The sequence below is a fragment of the Antrostomus carolinensis genome, unplaced genomic scaffold (assembly GCF_000700745.2).
Source record: "Antrostomus carolinensis isolate BGI_N321 unplaced genomic scaffold, ASM70074v2 scaffold18354, whole genome shotgun sequence".
Lineage (NCBI taxonomy): Eukaryota > Metazoa > Chordata > Aves > Caprimulgiformes > Caprimulgidae > Antrostomus > Antrostomus carolinensis.
Window position 1 is genome coordinate 1 of NW_010313000.1, and position 18,942 is coordinate 18,942.

Sequence of the window (18,942 nt, forward strand, 5' to 3'; positions counted from 1 at the left end):
CCGGGATGCTGCGAGCGGGGTCAGCACCGCGAGGGACGGACCGCGGGCGGCAGTGAGGAGCGGGGGGACAAGAGCACAGTTGGGCTTTTGTTTTCTTTTTAAAATTAACTAGAAAAAGCACACCCTGGGTAAGGCCCCAGTACCTGGGGAATAAACTTTGACACTTGCAACCATTAATTATATTTTCTATCTCAGGTGGACAGCCCGAGACTTACATTTTCAGAAGAGCAGCTCAGCCATCGAGCTCTGAAGTACTTATAGAACTAGCAAAGGGAGAAGAACAGAGGCAGCCACAGCTTTGGGATGTGCAGTTCCAGGAACCACTTTTGGGCTGTGGTCTCACGGGTACCCCCGATAATCTGTAAAGCAGGCTTACTGAGATCATCTCCACTGAGAGATTAGGGTCTCTAGACCCAGTCACAACTCTGTGTGTTGACAGGAGAAGGAAAGGTCCAAATTATGAGTTTAAAAATGTTTATTTAATGTGAGGTTTTTGTACTTGATGAACATAAAAGTCTCAGAAGGTTCAACAAATGAAACAAAGATTTAATAAACAGTGATTACATCTTCAGAGCTTGCTATTATACAGTATTTACATGTTCCTACTTACAATATTGAATATGAAGGCTGAAGGAAGTGTCTGGATTTGGGTTTGGGTGGTGCCATAATCCCCAGCTTTGCAGCAGCTCCTTGTGTGGCACTGACACTGTACGATGCTGAGCTGTAGCCAGACGAAGCTGGAGCCTTTGAGCTAAAGGGCCTTTTGGTCCTTCTGAAGTTGCTGTAACCGCTGCAAAATTTAGAGAGAAGGTACGTGTCAAACATCATCTTTACTTGCCACAGTCCCTACACCCCTGGTGTACTTACATATACACCACCACTAGATTTTCTAGAAGACTTAGCTTTTAAAAAAGGGGTTGGTTTTTTAATACACATGGCTGCAAAAATACCCCCCTTGAAATGGAAATCAAGTGTAGCTGTTGCTCTGGCATTTGCCTAAGGGCAAGAAGCAGCCTGAAACAGGAACAGAGAATGCTGAACCAGCCTGGCTCCTATTAATCCAATTAGAATATCAACATTAAGTGACACTTCAGGGCCAACAGCATTTAATGACTAATATTTTAGTAGATGGGAAGGTGAAAAGGGTGGAAGTAAAACCTACAGAGCTGGGAACTGCTATAAAAAACAAAGACCAGAATGAGGAAAAACAGGGCAGAGAAGGAGAGGTCCTTGGAAAGAACAGATGATGACAGAAAGCAGTGAGTTTTAATAAGGCAGGCCATATTTTCTCTTTGATGATGAATGCAACATTAAAGCAATAAAAAGTATGTAGTTAATACATCAGTTAAACCTAGCAATCCTTAAAATTCAGGCACTTCAGGTGGGGATTTTACAGAATGTTTTGGAGAACACATTAGTACTGTTCAGAGCTGCTCTTCCAAATGGCTTGAACTCCTCTTGGCAGAAAGATAATGCAATTTCTATGACACATACAGACCGAATAAAACCTAATTTAAAGAATTATTTCAGAAATACAAGATGTAGGTTGTCCACATAACTGCTCTTTTGTACCTCGTGTTCTCTATCTCATGTACCAAACGAGGTAAAATTTCTAGGCTGAGTGATTTAGTAACCTGACCGTACCACAGTACAGGCAACTTCACTTCCTTTTTGTGCAAGGCAAGCTATGAGCACAGCAAACCTTTAAAAGGCACAGCTAGAAAACCCAAATAAGAACTTCTTGCTCAAGTTTTCTGTCATTCCCCCCTGTTTTTATTGAGGGTTTGGGGAAAGGCAGAATTTCATCAGCCATTTCTCCTTTTCTGTTCATTCCCTTTCAGCACTGATTAATCATCATGGCTTGAAGCACAAACCTTCAGCACAAACTGCTGCTACTGGAGTTACCAGACTAATAACTACATGAACTGCTAAAATAAGGTCATGGACTCAAAGGATGAGGCTCAGCCTGGCTTTTTCATCACCCTCTGATAGTTGGGTGGTGGATTGACCTTAGGAGCTCAAGACTCCTGGATCCAAATGCTATGGGGGTCTTGATGCAGGTATTCCCTTGTATGGCACAGTCAGAGGGAGAAGTTCTGAATTAACAAGGGACTGGGGAACTGAAGTTCAAATATTCCATCAGATCTTCAACATTTCAAGCTGTCATTATGTTTCCAAGCACAGAATCCAGTCAGCCTGTTAATAACAGTTATGGCAGCACACTGAAATTTAGTGTCACTAGTTAGCTTGTGGCAGTCAAGAGTGAAAAACAGACAACAATTGTTAAATGTCCTTCCTTGCCAGGAGCTTTTGAAACAAAAAATGCCAAAAAACCAAAGTAGAGCAGTTGTTACCAGGTACCTGGTTAATTTTAAAGCCATTCTGAAAGCCCATACTTACTCAAAAAAAAATGCAGTAGGGTAACACTGCAATTCTGGGATCATCATCATGCAATTCTGGACTAAGAAAAGTTACCAATGACCACAAGCAACGTACCCTTTGGGATGAAACTGCTGGCTGCCACCACTGCCTGTCTTTTTCCTCTTTGATTCCCTGAAGTTTGGTGGCCTTTTCCTTTTCCTTCTTTGGTTTGCATTATTGCAAAAATAGCTTGAGGTTGTAACTACATCTTCTGTTTCTTCATCACTCTCTGGTGTGCCAGTGCTTCCCGGAGCTGTGTCCACACTTTGGCAGGCAGCATCTTCTACAGACAGACAAGGAGTTAAAACTACTGACAGTGAGACATTGCCTGGACCATCAGAACACACTGACTGTCCCAGAACTTCTGTCCTTGCTGTTCAGAACCTCCTTTGCACTGCCTTTATCCTGGTGATGCTCCTGGTGTTTCATAGGCTGGTGTAAACTAAAACTGCCTTCTGTCCTTGCTTTATCTCCTGACACAAAAGAATACTGGCCAGTCCTATTTTCTCTAGCTTGGCTTTGTGTCTAAACTATTTTGGTAACACTAGGCTTACACTCTCTTCCCCATGTCAGCTGAAAAGAATTATGGAATATACTATAAATACTACCATCAAATACAGCCCTTGTTTTTAAAAACAGCATCAGGAGACGCTGAAAGGCTCAGAGAGCCGAGAGCTCCTTCTCAATCAGTCGTGACCAAGAGGGATGTGATTCTTTGCACAGGCAGTAGAATAAAATACTTAAAAATGAAGTTTGTAGCCATGCATTTAATTCACACTGCAGTGTGTGAAAGCACAACCTCCTTAAAAGTAAGCATGAATCACTTCAGAATTGCAGGCCCCAGTGTCAAATCTGATAGCCAAGCTGTGTTCAATATTCTAATTACCACATAGGCTACATGCTACGCTCATGTGAAATCACCAGATTTACAGGTCTTGGGGCTGAACTTTATATATAAGTTTAGAGCTGTTCAAGGGCATCATAAAACACTGCCATTCTGACCTGAGAGCTTTGGTTTTGTTGGGTTTTTTTTTAAAAAAAACTAGCTTTGAAAGTTCTTCACATTTGAGCAAGAGCTGGTCAGTGAAGACCTGAACTTGCTGACCTCCATTACTATGAAAAATAAAACGTAGTAGTTATTATCTGCCAGGTTACCTCATACATAGTGGATGCAGGTATAAAAATATTGAGGAGGTGCAAGACCTTTAACCCTAAGGTCAGAATCCTCATTATAACTGCGCATATTAAATCCCAATAACGAATAGGCCAGGCCAAAGCAGTCTGCTTGGTTCTCATTTTCCTTTCCCAGCCTTTCAGAGACACGCTGAATTTAACACATGAGAGGATAGCAAAGACCTTTGTATGTTCTGAAAGTGTGCAATTGCTCCCTTCCTGTAAGCATTAAACTGCAAGAATTACTTCTTTGTTTTTAAAACAAGGTAATTTCTGAGTGAAACTTTTGACAGAGGAAGAGAGAAGGGCACTAAGCAGGAAAGTAGCAGTTAGGTACAAAGTATACGAAACCTGGTACGGTCCATTCCGAGTACTTATCCATCACTTTAATTATTTCTGCACCATATTTTTCCAGTTTGTCTTCTGTGACACCATCAATCTGCAGTAAAACCTCCACATCGGATGACAAGGTTTCTGTAATGTAACAAAGTACCAATTAGAGATGTCAAACAAACAACTTTACTTAAGAGAGATCACGGTAGAGTATTCTGGAGGAAATGAATTCCTTTCAGTACCACCCCAGTAAGTCCTTCAGGGAGCAAGCCTTTATTCTAGCAGGTTTGCTTCTAGTTGGTTAGCACAAAAACCAGTCCAAAAGTTTTCTCTGACAATGCTTCGAAGTTTGTTTTACAATATGTTTTTTTGGGTGGCTCTGGTACTTATCCAGCAGGATTGCTGCAGCGTAAACTGCAGCTCCAAGGACTCTCTGCTGTGTCAGCGGCTTCTGCAAGACTCTCTCTGTTATCTGTACCTCAGCCTGTCTGGTTAAACGTTAGAAACTCAAGATTTTCTGTCAGAAAAGGCTCCAATCGCACGTGCAGTCTACAGCCAACAGGGGTTTTGAGTAACAACAACCTGACATTACCTGCTATTTTCTTTAGCGTTGAAGTACTGAAAATATTGAAGTAATGCACGTCAAAGACTTTCCCAAGCATTTTGCACGTGTCTGTAAGTTCCCCAAGACACTTTTTAACCATCTCTTCCCGCTGCGACATTTTGGCCACGGAAGCCCTTTGCTTTCTGATGGCACTGGCACTTTCTGTTTCATGAAACTCCACCTGTTAAAATAAGCTGATCAATAACTTCTGTCAGGGGAGTAACTGCAGAGCCATCATTAGAGGACTGACTGATAACACAGGAAAACAGTGAAGGAAACCACAAGTATTCTTTGATGGACCAAAAAAAGGCTATTTTCCCAGCATACACTTCTAATTTTTTTTTATATATATATATTTTTTTTTTACAGGCTACTCAACCACCCCTAAGTTTCTTCTACAAAGAACTAGCAGATTATACACAACACAGGGAAAAAATCCAGAGAACCCAATTTACAGCTAGCTTTAAACAGAGGTCACTAGGTCTGATGCTGAGGGCTCTGCTCTTCTCCAAACACAGCACTAATGCAGAGGAGACACTGCCTCAAGCAATTCTGGGCCTGGTTCCATGACCTTCTTGAAGTGCATTTTCCATCAGAGCTCACCAATGACTGGAAAAAAATAGAGCAGAAAATGCAGAGAAGGTAGCGCTGTTCCTTCTTTTCTTCACAGCTTTTTCTGTGTTGGTCATAACTTTCCTTTCTTGTCAAGCTGGAATCAGATGGATGGAGGGGAGAAGAGCAAGATTTAATCTTCTCCAATCCTCCCAAACTCCCCTTTTGCCTCAGAACTTTATTATTAGAATACTGGACTAGAAATCATGCTTGATGGATTCTGTCCCCTGCATCCATTTTAGTGTTAGTTCCTGTAGTTTAGATTAGTTCCTGTACTTCAGCTGGTAGACACACTATGTTTACACTGTCCTAGGGTATATGCCACATAAAAGCTGTAGCAGGTTCCTTAACACGATATAGTAGAGGAAAAAAAAAATGGGTACACACGTGTAGTGATCCATTTAGCACAGCTTGAGCTTTCTCTCCTAGAATTACATAGGCCACCGCTTGGTCGTTAGCTGTGATGTACAAGTCTTCATCCAGAATCTTGTCCAAGACCAGCTTCCTAAACAGTCTTTCCACATTGTGCCTCGAGTAGGCAGCTCCCTTCCCAAAGATTCCAGACTGAATCTTTGCACTCTTTGTACCTGCACAACAGGAATCACAGGATCAGCCTGCGATTAGAAAACCTATCTGTGTATGTATTTACAGACGGGGGGATGATTCCCAAGGGTATTCCATAGTCTGTGGACATAAAAACCCCCACATTTAAGCACCAGAAACTCCAGCCACCACCAGAAAACTAATATTATCACTATAGCAACCTGAAATGGATTAAAGCTTTAGCCTCATTTATTTTGGATCATTTACCACCAGTACATTCCTAGGAAGAATATTTTTGCAAAATGTATATTGTTTTAAACCACTGCTGGTATTGCACAGACCTCCTGATCCTGAGTCAGGGATTTATGCACCAGGTCTATGCAGGTGTTGGTTCTGGAAGACCCGTACTTACCTAAGAAAATGTCCACCATCATATTCAACGTGTATCTTCCAGAAGCTGTATTTCTCTTTGCATTTATTCGTCCCATTTGTCCACAATGCTCTTGTACAAATCTGATAATGCTCTTCACTTCATCCGTTACATTTCTTGATTTGTAATCCTATTAAAATAGACTTGATTAGGAAACAACGTTACGTGGTTTTGCCCTAATGCCAGTTGTCACTGACCACCTTGTTTTCCATCACTGAGCTTCTTCCAGTCAAGAATTCATCTTGTTCCAAACACAGAAATAGTGGTTTTCTAGTTAGCACACCTACAGAGATACAATACAGTGACAGGAATTCTGGATTTGACAATACTCTGGAAAATGCAATAATACAGACCAACTGATTGTTTATAATCTCTATTGTGTTCCTTTTACAGAGGGAGCAGCAGGATTGCTGTGCCAAGGCCGGTAACTGAGGTAGATCATTCCGAAAGCATTCCTGTAATCATTCTGCTGCCATGCACTAGAATTTACACTTCCAAAACACATTAAAATGAGAAGACTGGACGGAATATGCATTTTTCTAGTCAATTTTTGTTACAATCAGAGCTATGTGAGGTAATCCTTCAGGCACAGGACTGAGAAGCAGTATCATCAGGTACAAAACCGATCTGGTTTATAGAGACCAGTAACCTCCCCTGCCTGCTTCACCAGCTCTCTCCTCTTCTACTCCTCTTCATGACACTAACAAGTATCCTTCACACCTTGAAGCACAAACCCTAATCTCTGAGCCACCCCCAGCAGTGTACACCTCCTAACATGGCACTCATGCTACTCTGGCAGCACAAAGCTGCCTTGGAAACATCAGGGATGAGGGATTTCCCCAGAGCCATTCCAGTGGATCTGATATTAGCTCCTGCTTCCCAGAAACACTGAGCTAAGGAAATCAACACTAAGGAGCATCCTTACACCTCACTAGACCTCCTCTGACAGAAATAGGAGCATCATAAATCCATGGATAGTCTGTAATTCTAATCTAGGTTAAACCCCAGAAATAATTTGAAGCACCCAGCATCACAAAAATACGAGACACCTTATTCATTTTCTCCATTTTCCTTCCCAAATGTCACGTAACCCTTTTCCAACGCAGCTAAGTGCAAAATCAGTTTAACAACACTATAAATAAAGAGCTACGATTTTTACCTTGTTTCTACTGCAGTTATCACAAATTACTTCTGGGTGATCTTTACAAAAGGTAGGATTAAAATTAGTTTCCCCAAAGTAGGCCAAAAGCTGAATTCTCCGGCAATCAACCACGTTCTCACAGTAGTGAACCATACTGTACAGGTTGTTAAAGTGGGTCTGTCTTGTGTGACTGTTTCCATCTTTCTCCACTGAAATGCAATAAATTCAATTGTATTTGTTAAATCTGCACCTCTGCATTTTTATATATTATCCTCTAGACAAAACACAGTATTATTTTTTGCTTAAAAAAAGATGAGTAGGTTAGTATGGAACTAACCTAGGACAGATTTTATCTCTGAAGTTTTAAAGAATGGAGAAGGGAAAGAAGACTAGGGTGACCAGATTCAGGAGATGGATACGTATGAAGCCAAATGTTTTTGGCTAAAATTAAGTACAAGTGACAAAAATATTTCATTACGAAAAAACATTCAGGTAAAGATGGTGAGTTCTCCCATCTCTGCACCTCTCCCATCTCTGCAATGCCAAACTATATACAGCACTTCTAAATGAGAAAATAACCCAGTCCAAACGAAACAGAGACCAGGAACCAAGTGACTTTTGGATATTATCCCCGTTAAGTTACGGACACGAGAACTCACTCAGTATCAGCCGCCTCAGCCTGGTGACATCACTGTAGCTGTAGAAGAGCAGACAGTGAGACATTTCACCATCTCGTCCAGCTCTGCCAGATTCCTGGTAGTAACCTTCTACAGACTTAGGAAGAGAAGCGTGGATAACGTAGCGAACGTCAGGCTTATCGATTCCCATTCCAAAGGCAATTGTTGCACATATGACCTAGGAAGGAAATAATCATTTGTTACAAAGAGTGAAGTTATTCATGCAGAACTCTGCACCCAAACTGCACAGAACCTGCAACTTCAACTGTAACACTGCAAGACAGGGAGCAAACAGCAAAACCACCTCTCCCTTCAGAAGGGCTGTTCCCAGACAAAGAGCAAACTCCAAATTTGAGTCTCAATATCATAGAATCATAGAATGGTTTGGATTGGAAGGGACCTGAAAGCTCATCCAGTTCCAACCCCCCTGCCAGCAGCAGGGACACCTTCCACTAGACCAGGTTGCTCAAAGCCTCATCCAACCTGGCCTTCAACACTTCCAGGGAGGAGCAGCCACAGCTTCTCTGGCCAACCTGGGACACGGGCTCACCACCCTCACAGTGAAGAACTTCTTCCTAATACCTAATCTAAACCTCCCCTCTGAATATCCAATTCAGCAGCGAGCCTCGAGCTGTTCCAAAGCCTGGTACTGCCCAGTTCCTTCCTCCTGCAGTGCTGTACCTTGGTGCTGCAGTCTTTGGTTTGTAACATTCCCAATAAAAAGATGGCTAACATGTTTTGGCAGATCTGTTTGGATCAGTTATTTAATACTGCACCCGATTTGGCAATAATGTTACACAACTTGGCGTTCATTTACTAGGCCAAGAGGGATAAAACTGCTCTAAATTCTCTTCCCCTTTTCCCCCCCAGTTGCTTTTCTTTTACCTGGCACCCTTCTTGGTTAATCCACTTCTTTTGTACGAGGTCCCTGTCGGAGTCAGTGAGGCCAGCGTGATAGGCAAGTGCAGCAAGACCTTCCTTCTGCAAAATAGCTGCCGTCGTGTCGCATTCGTGACGTGAAAGGCAATAAATTATTCCAGAGTCATCTGCAAATACATAAAGAGAGATTTGTCCTACAATACAGCTTTATTCCCTTTCACCCACTTAATGGTCGTACCTGCCAAGCAAATGCATTTATTCCAACAGGGAGAGGTTGGTAAGTGTAATGGAATAATGGCTTAATAATAAAGTAATTAATAATAATTATTATTTAATAAATAATTAAAAAATAAAATATTAATATCAACCGTTTCTGTTGGTTTCTCCTCACCCAATTTCCTGTTTTTTTGGTGAGGTGGAATCAATAAAAGTTTTCCTGCTCAGTACTGTGCAATGTTAGGATTTAAAATACAAGAATAAAGAACTACATAACAGCACCACAGAAGCTACGAAGGGAGGTGGGTGTAGGTTGGTGGAGCTGCAGGACTTCAAAAGACAGCCTAGAAAGACAGGAATCTCTGAAGAGATCCTCAGATAAGCAGACCAACAGAATTAAACAATTAAAACAGCATGGACATGTCCCATATGCCCTGAAGACACGAGGCTGAAAGGTCTGGCAACCTCCAGAAAGATGACTCAAGAGCATTACCATCATTTATTCTTCCACTTGAACTCTTAACTGTAGGATGCCCATAAATCCAATTCCCATGATCAATGACGTTATTTTGCCTCCAACTTGCTGTTCTTGTAAATATCTCACGTCACTTACAGAAAGGCACAAGTTTGGGGTTTCACAGCACTACAAAAGCTTTTCCTGCCTTAAGAAGGAATTCACACAAATGCAGACAAGCACACTCTGCTGCTCAGGACTCACGTGGGTGATATTTTTTAATCCATTCCAAGCAATCCATCGCCACCTTCTTTGGCTTCTTGGGCAATACTTCATATTTCAAGTTGTGCCTGTTGAAGCTCATTGTAAACCTAAAACATGAGAGTTAGGGGTGCTCGTCAGCCTTACGGGTGCAGCAATCCGTTCAACAAGCTGGGTATTGACTGGAACATCCCAAATTCAACTGACTGCTGGCTCTGCACTATCTGCAAAGGAATTACTGTGCCACAGACACTGATGGCACCCATACTTTGGCTCTAAAATTCCTACATTTTTCCTGTGGCTGTGGAAAAAAAAGCAAAGCTACATGGCACGATGGAGAAGGAAGAAATGCCCATAAACCAAACACACACACACACACAGTGATTTGCCTCGCCTTCATTTTTTCTTTTGAATATTCACATCCACGTTCAACTGGTCAAATTTGCAAAATATAGTGTCACTTTCCTCCTTCTACCCAAAAATATATTTCTAAAATAAGAAATTCAACAAAACAGAATGCTTTCTTTTTCCACCAGGCACAATGAAAACACTACAATACAATCCAGGCCCAATGGTACCTCATTATCTACATTACTGCCAATGCTAATTAAAAAACACTTCCAGCTTTTGCAGTTCTCATGAAAAGGACCCTAAAGTACAACTCGCCCGTTTTGTCGTGACATCAAAAATTTCACGATGTTGTTTTCTATTAAACAGCTTCCTTAATCATGCCAGGGAGAGTCTGGCAAATTTTCTTCTTCTGACTTTAACATTTTGCATTTACCTCACATTAAATGAGGATGTATGCGTGGAATTTAATCAGCTCCAACGACACCAGCATGTCAGATGGAGCTGTAATACTTTTCTTACTTTACTAAGTTTTCCACTCAAAATTTCTGCGGCACAAACAAACCGTTTCAGGAAACTGCTGAGCAACTTACACTTGTGGTTTTAGCATCTCCAGCTGATTCTGAATATCCTTCTGCACTCGGGGGTTCGCAGTGGCAGTAAGAGCCATCATAGGAACAGCGCGAAACCTCCTGCGGAGCATGTTCAGTCGTTTGTAGTCTTGTCGAAAATCGTGACCCCACTGGTTTAAAAAACAAAATCTCAGTGTGACAGAGTCGGATGCTCCAACCAAGCCTTTTGCCATTTTGAAAACCAGCTGAAGGTTTTTACCTGGCTGACACAGTGGGCCTCATCAATGACAAAACGTGAGAGGAGTCTCCTGTCATAGAGATTTTCCAGGGCTGACATCAGGCGGCTGCTTGCACACACCTAGGTACACACCCACCAGCAGCATCAGAAAGAGAACTAACAGAGCAGAGTGTCACCCTGCCTGCCCAAGAACACAGAAACAACTGTTCTGTACAGCAAATTAATCTTGACTCCACAGGTAAAGCTCTAAGGCATGCAGAAGATGGCAATCAGCTTCCTTTTAATTGGCAACAAAGCAGCTGGGGTGGGATTCCCGCAAGGTGCTGGGTCAGCTGCCCAGAGCTTCTACAGTCTGGGTGAGTTGAAATGACTCGTGTCATGAGAGACAGGGAGAGACAGTGCTGAAGAAGGAAAGAAAACCAGCACAACGCACAGGCCCCTCTTACAAAGCTCTGGTGGAGTAAGAGCATTTTTAAAGGCAGCATGTAATTAAGGACAAGGCAATCTTTTGACAATCACCTATTACCTTGGCAGTGACATATTTTCTCCCTGCACTGTCCTATTCATAGTAGTCTAGATTTTAATAGCTACTTGACAGCAATTAGCCACTAATATGTGGTAAGATAGATTGAAATGGATGGGCATGGGGTTTTTGTTTTAAGAATTTAAATTGTACAGACATATTCAGTTCTCATTCTTGATTAATTACTGATTTAAACTAGTTACATCCGTACAGAGTCTTACTGAATTATCTAAAAAATATTTAACAACTTTTTTTCCCCAGAAGCCGACTCTAGATTCAGTGTTTCCCCTTTAGTACTTCACAGTAATCCACCTCTTGTGGCCCCCGTGATTTTACAATTCAAATTAAATACAAACCTTCTCAGGGGTAACATACAGGAGCTTTATTACAGGATCTTTTTTTGACAATTGCATATATATTTTTGAAGCATCAGCATCTGTTCTATCACCAGTCAGATAGGTTGCAGCAATCTATATTAAAAAAAAAAAAGTATTAAATTTTAATATGTGCAAAATGGAAGCATCTCCAAATACAGTCCTACATCTAGTTATAAACCAGATAAAAAAGCACTTGCACATCCTATCCTCAGTGTAAGTAACATTTTCAGTGTCTCTCTGTGTAATTACAGATAACACTTGAACCCTCACCGTACTGCAGACATCACTAAATTTGTCTCGTGATAAAACCAAAAGACTATAAACCAAATTCTATTCTTGTGCTTCCAATTCTACCAACAGTCCACGAGCTGACTTCGGGGATTTGTCCACCTTCTTTGAACTCTCTTCCCAGTAAAGAAAACAGATGAGATGTTTCTTTATTGCTCGATACCCTGTAAGTTTGAGACTGAATTCAGGAAACTTGGATCCCTGTTTCCAAGAGGCACAAAAACATGGTAACAGCCTCAATAACAGAGCTCACAAACACGGAACCACTTGGCATCAGAGGAGGTTGAATACAACTTGGAACTGCAACTTAGGATTAAATTTGAACATAGAATTTACGATTCAAGCTGAACAGTAATAAAGGAATTGGATCCTCAGGACAAAAGCTGGGTCACACCAACAGAGTCCATTTTGCCTGCTGGGCTCTTCCTCCCACAAGAGGCAGCTGCAGCTCTGCAGAGGAAATTCCTCCTACAGCTACGAACCCCCCGGAGTCACAGAGCCAGTTTAACTGGCTCCTACAGCCAGGGCACCCCACAGCCAGAAAGAGCGAGTGTGGCCAGAGCGTAAGGTCGTGCAACAGTCACCACAGGGCAGACAACCACTCTCTGGACTCTCAAAAACCCTACTTGACAAAAGGAGGATTTGTCTCAGCTTCAAAGCCCTGCAACACAGTCCCTTCAGCCTTGTACCCCAGAACATCTCTGTATTTTTGCCCTGGAATGTGTTATCCACCTTTGTTTCTCTGATCTCTCCACCTTGATAACACACTGAGGATGAAAAAGCCACTTCACTGATGCAGAAGCAGTTCAGAAGTGGTCAGCTTTAGGAACACACATCTTCTGCATGTCCATTTCTTTTCTCTGTGCATTACTTTTTCCAGAAATGCTTAGGATCTCCAGAATCTGCCTAGCTCAGGAACTGTTAGTGCTTCTTTCCGCTACAGAGCCAGGCTGCTCCTGCTGAGGTGTCTAAATACAGCTCTCAGAATCTGAGAATCAGGTATCTGTGCTTGAAAACTAAGCTCCAATAACAAATACACAAATCTTCAATACATTTACCAGTTAAGACTGCCAAGATATTCTACTTTAGTTCTTCCTAGACAACTTGGTGTGCCTTTTACAGTTTCCATCTAATCAATCTTTGCAGTTTATATTTGAGAGACATAAGATTTAGTGTCAAGGTTCAGATTTCTAATTCACTTCTCTGCAGTTTAAGGAAATGAAGCTGTCTGAACTTACATCTAAACTCTTCAGTTTCTGAACTTGATCTATTATCAGCGACCTCAACGGAGAGATAACAATAGTGACTCCAGCAGAGACGCAGGCTGGGAGCTGGTAGCACAAGCTTTTACCACCTCCTGTAAGGATTAAACAGAACACAACCAATGTCAGACACCAAGAGGGAAGGGAGACAGTGTGGAGAAGGAGGGGAAGAGGGGAGACCTATTTCTTACTTCCCATTTTACAGCATTTTCAGAAACAATGAGCTTTTACCCATGATTGCCTCTACTACGACACCTGTAGGATAAGGAAGTGTTATCAGGAAATATTACAGCAGGCAGAAATTCAATCACCTCCCTGAAAACACCGCAGTGCAGACAACATTCCAGAAATCCTGCAGCCACGGGAATCAAGCAGCACAATTTATCACCACCTCCACAAAGGCACAGAGAGAGAGAAAAGTTTGTCACAAAAGGAGCTTCAGGTCCCTGTTTCTCAGGTACATGCCAGACCTCAGGTGCCTGCAGCTGCGGGGTGTTCCCAGGTACGTACCAGTGGGCATTAAGATGAAACAATCTTCACCCAGAAGAGCAGCGTTGATGGCCTCCAGCTGATTCGTCCGGAAATAGTGCAAACCAAACTTTCTGTGAAATATATTCATCATTTCCTCAGAATGGGAAAATTTCATACCCCTGAAACGTTCTAGTGCGGGGTTATTGACCGTGGGATCTAGGAGACAAAGAAAAGGTACTGACAAGGAGTTACACTGTCAGGTTGTGCCATCCCTCTTGCAACATAAAACTGCTTCACTCCGCTTCAACCCTTTAAACCTTCCAAACTCAAATCATGAGCTACGAAAAAAATTGGCATTCAACTAGAATTGAAGATGAGCTGAAGTGTGACTTTTGATTAGATGCAAATCTCTGGACACAAGCTTCTTACTCATGAGTGTGTAAAAGGCACAGCCGTACACTGGCGCTCGTCATCTCTGCCTCAAACACCTCGGAACAGGGTCCCCCTTCACGGTGACCTAAAGCTACGTGGTGCTGCTGAATCAGCGACAGGGAAGCTGATGAAACATGAACATTTCCACCTTCCCCTTTGCACACCCACCCCTGCAGCAGCCACAAATAACCCTGAGCCCCCTGTGCCCCAGAGGGATTGGCTTTGCTTCAACAAGTGCCTGGTTTTGACCATTTTGCATGAACAGCTAAAACTGTTGTACAGCTTTGAATTAACAACTGCAGAGTCATTATTTAATTAAAATCACAGAAACATTCCACTTTCCAACTTTAGCAGCTTCCTCTTCCCAGCAGCCTGCAACTTGCACGGTAAATAAATATTCAAGAAGTTTGTCATCACTTGGAGGGAAAAAAAAAAACAAAAACAACCCACAAACAAAACCAACCACAACAGAAGATGACTTTGCAAAGAGAAACCAAAAGACATTTCCACAGGAACAAAAGGCATTGATGTCACCTACAGGAAGGTACTTGGCCTTGGGTTTAAAAACAAGTAAATCAAAAATAAAGACAGTAATCCTAGTGATCATCATTTACCTGAACGGTTCTTTGTTGCCATCGAGGAGCTCGATTTGGGAGCAGCAGGGTTTGATACAACAGCAGATCCCTTGGCTCTGGACATTATCTTTGACAGCAGCGACCTTGCAGGTGGCCCTTCCCCGACGGGCGGATACAACGGCTCAGATGGCGTTTCAGGTGCCGAAACATTCACCAAATTCTCCCAGTCCTCGTCAAAATCATCGATATCAAAGTGATCGAGGTCAAAGTCTGTGTCGTGTGCAGCTAAGCTGTTTTCTGCAGGAAGGCCAGCAGCAGCTTTGCTCTGATCTTTCAGAGCTGTGCTCGTCACGGGTCGCTCCGGCGGATGACGGTTCCTCAGCCCTGGTCCCTCACACCAGCTGCTGTCAAAGGACAGCTCAGAACAGGGGCTGAGGGAAGTTCCCTCTTTGCCATTTACCTTGGGAGAAAACAGTGCTGTAGTTTTGGGGCAGGTGATCTCCTCAATACTTTCCTTGGAAGCAGAAGAGGTATCCAAGGTATTAAATGTTTCATTTTTTTTGGTAGAAAAATTGCTGGAATTGACAGTTCCAGAAAGGACAGACGGGAGGTTTGTGGATTTGGGTGAGTTTCTGTCAGAACTGAAGCTCCTGTTCAGGCCAGAGCACAGAGCAGAACCAGGACGGTCCACACATGCCTTCCAGTTTCTAGGAAAAGTGTTGTTTGTGCTACTTTTGTTCAAAGGGACAGAATTAGCCAGCAATTTCCTCCTGGGAGAGATGGCAAGGGAAGGAACAAGGAAAAAAAATTATTTAGTCACAAGCAATGATTTATCAGGTTCTACAACATGCACTGAACAGTTTTGTCTTTCCCCTATTAAAAACACTGCCATATAGTGGGTACATCATATTGTCTGTCACTATATTATAAAAATATTTCAAACGAATCTAGGGAAGAGAGAATGACACCAGAACTCAGTTGAACAATATAATTACAAAACTACTACATCTTCCCTGCAAACATTAAAAGAAAAGAATCTCTAATAGCAAGGAAGTGATCCAGGCAAGGCAGAGCATTAAAAAAAAATAATAAAAATCCTTAGAGGCCAAACCTGAAGTTAAAAAAGTAAACATCTGCTTGAACCAAATCAGGTTTTTATGTCCTTTCTAAAAGACTGTGTCTGACACAGGTTTTTTCTGAGCAAAAGCACACAGTCCCAGTCCAGTAAAAAACCAAACCAAAATCCTTTGTCCACGTGTTGTGTCATCAGATTATGCAGAAGCTACAGAAGCTGACGGCAGAAGCAACAATCAGATTGAAAGATGCCGAGTCCATGGATATCAGGAGAAGTCATAATCACTGCAGTCAGTGACAGCAAGTCTCACAGAGGAAATATTAAATTAATGCCTGTGGTTACAAGACACCTGGCAGGTTATATCACATCACCCTGCTTCTTTGGAAGCACCTGGTGCTGCCAGATCTGTACCTGCAGAGAAAAGACACAGGACTACCTGTGCTCCAGACTGACTGGGGAACGGATCCGTTCCCCTGGCAGAACACTGGCACTGTTAATACTTTCAGCAGGTTTGGGGGATTTTTTTTCTTCATTGGGTCAGTAATTTTAAGCTTTTTTTTTTTAAAAAAAAAAAATCCTTGTGTGTTGTCTTTTTGGTGTGATGGGGACACCTGCAGGCACAGCCCCAGCTGAGAGCGAGCGCAGGGACGCGGAGGGCTGCGTGTGAAGGTACCTGAGGTCTCTCTGCTGGAGGAGCTCCTTCGCACACGACAGAGACTGAAGCTCGTGAAGTGGGATGGCATCGACCAGCTTACAGATGTCATCCATGACGCTGCAGAGCTGCTGTTCCAAGTGCAAGCCTTCCTCTGTCAGATGGGGTGATTTTAGCACACAGTGATAATAGTTTTTATTAGAACGTGTAACCGGATGATATCACTCTCTCAAAAGACAGAGCAAGTGGTAATAAAAAAGTCTAAGTATAGTATCTCAATATATTTTTAAAAGTCCATTCACACAAATAAACTGTTTCTGTGTGCACAGACTTAATTAGTTCACATGTTTGTGCCCTTGCCTTTTAATTATCCATCTATTTCCCAAACCTCATGGCAGTTCTTTCAGATTTATTTCCAGAAAGCATTCCATTTCACACACTTTGCTGATCTCAAATCACCCCTCCCCAAACACACTGAAACACATTTTATCCAAATACTACACTGCAATTCTAGTCTAGAAAGTACCTTTGAAAACGTCCCAGCATTTGTCACCTCATGACCTTCCCTTCCAAGTGTGGCAAATCATCTGGGTTTTACCAAGGAGCCACACCAGACCCCAAACCACTGTGACAGGGTGTGACCCCTCAGACTAAATTCTGGCCTCTGCTACACCTGCCAAACTCTGATTTACCTGGTGGTCACAAGCAGCTAACTGCCCAGATTAGCCAGAAGTTTGCTAGAGGGACACTGGAGTATGACAAGAGGGAGCTTAACTAAACTCATTTCCAGAAGAGGATCATTAAAACATAAATATAAAAACACTGCTATGGGCATTTTTAAACACTGAACTTTGAATGACACTGTAGATACCATAAACCACTTTTTTATATATCTTGAGGGAAAGACCTGCAGCCTTCAAACCAGGCTGTGCCACACCCATACTGAGTAACTGTTCATGCTGCAAGTGAAACTCAGAAACATTTTAGCTCAGGATTTCCCAAAGCCAGAGCCTGTGGGACTCAAACAGAGGCAATGCCACAGCTCCAGCTCACAGCCCCGGGTCCTTGTGCCCCAGCTGCCTTCATGGAGCTGCGACTGGCTCCATCTCTGCTTTTAAGCTTTGAACAGGACATCTGTCAGGTGTCCCAGACTGGTGCCCAGAAACCCAGAATCAGGATCAGACAACACCCTGAGTCCCCACAACGTGCCCACAACACCTGAAAACCCTGCAGGAGCCTCGGTCCCCGCGGTCACTGTCAGCTGAAGCTCTCAGGTGACATGGGATACACAGGAGAACAAGTTGCAAACCCTCCTCACAATCTAAGGCATCAAAGTGTTCTGTGTACCTGCATCCTCTGCACCAGCACCACGTTCAGCACCACGTTCAGCAGCAGGCTGCGTCGTGGCAACCGTCCCAGGCCTGGCCTCGGCGCTGCCAGCTGTGCATCTTCCACCAGAAGGAGATTCTTTGAAAATATTACTAATATTGAAAGAAAAAGTCATTAAAATACAGATATCTGTAAATCAATGCATTTCCACAAAAGACATTTATTTTTTTTAAATAACAGCATTTAAAATATATAAAAGAGAAACAAATGCCTGAAAACCCAGTGAAAATCCAGGTAGCTGAGCAGTTTCTCACTCGTCCTGTGCTCCAACGTGTGGAGACTTTGGCTTCAATAATTTTTTTTCCCCCTCTCATTACAAAAGGAAAAATAATTCTGCTTTTTCAGAAGCCAAAGCCACCTTAAACATTGGCCATAAAGCAAAAAAATATTTCAAAGAACAGTAATAGCAGCTGTCAACTGCTCAGCTGCCAAGCAGCAGACACGATCAACTCGATCTGCAACTTTCTAACAAGCACCAGTTTCGTGTCTTTTCTGGCACTTTCCACGGACAGTTTTCTCAAGGAACTTTGTTCTACCTGATGCTTTTCACAGAAGGTGAGAAGGAAGGCAGCTCTTCTTCAGGGGAGGGTGGAACAATATCTAAGCAATCAACCTCCTCAAGCTCAGCGCCTGTGAACGGCTCCACATCGGCCCCATCCAGCTCTGGGGGACTGTTTTTCTCACCACTGCTCAGCTTTGGGCTCTCCCCACTTTTATCCTTAGCAGCTGGAAGAGAAGTGTATCAATGCTGTTGGGTAACACTGTAAACTCATTCTAGTACAAACAAAAATGCAACTGAACAGAGGGAAAAAATTCCTAGCCAGATTTCAAAACACTCCTTGAAAACAGTTTCTGAACTTTAAAGGACAAAAAAAAAAGTCTCACTGCTCTTTTATTCTCCCCCATAAAAAACAAATGGAAGAAACCCCCACAAACCCTCTTTGAAGTGGAAAAGTTATACAGCTTACCTAGAGTTACCTTTCCCTGTGAGAAGAG

At 42.6% G+C, this 18,942-nt stretch overlaps 1 protein-coding gene across 1 annotated transcript; it reads right to left on the reverse strand.

Moving 5' to 3' along the window:
• Positions 1–606: 606 nt before the first annotated feature.
• On the reverse strand, positions 607–18,658 carry BLM (BLM RecQ like helicase). Its single transcript, XM_029084797.1, has 19 exons — positions 18,483–18,658; positions 17,905–18,038; positions 16,579–16,711; positions 14,870–15,600; positions 13,863–14,039; positions 13,329–13,447; positions 11,782–11,895; positions 10,924–11,022; positions 10,686–10,834; positions 9,748–9,854; positions 8,820–8,980; positions 7,917–8,112; positions 7,276–7,466; positions 6,099–6,246; positions 5,531–5,730; positions 4,520–4,712; positions 3,946–4,068; positions 2,497–2,704; positions 607–790 (listed from the first exon to the last, which is right to left on the reverse strand). The coding sequence occupies exons 3-19, from the start codon at positions 16,671–16,673 to the stop codon at positions 607–609; spliced, it is 3,195 nt and encodes a 1,064-aa protein (XP_028940630.1). The 5' UTR covers positions 16,674–16,711; positions 17,905–18,038; positions 18,483–18,658.
• Between the last annotated feature and the right edge of the window lie 284 nt (positions 18,659–18,942).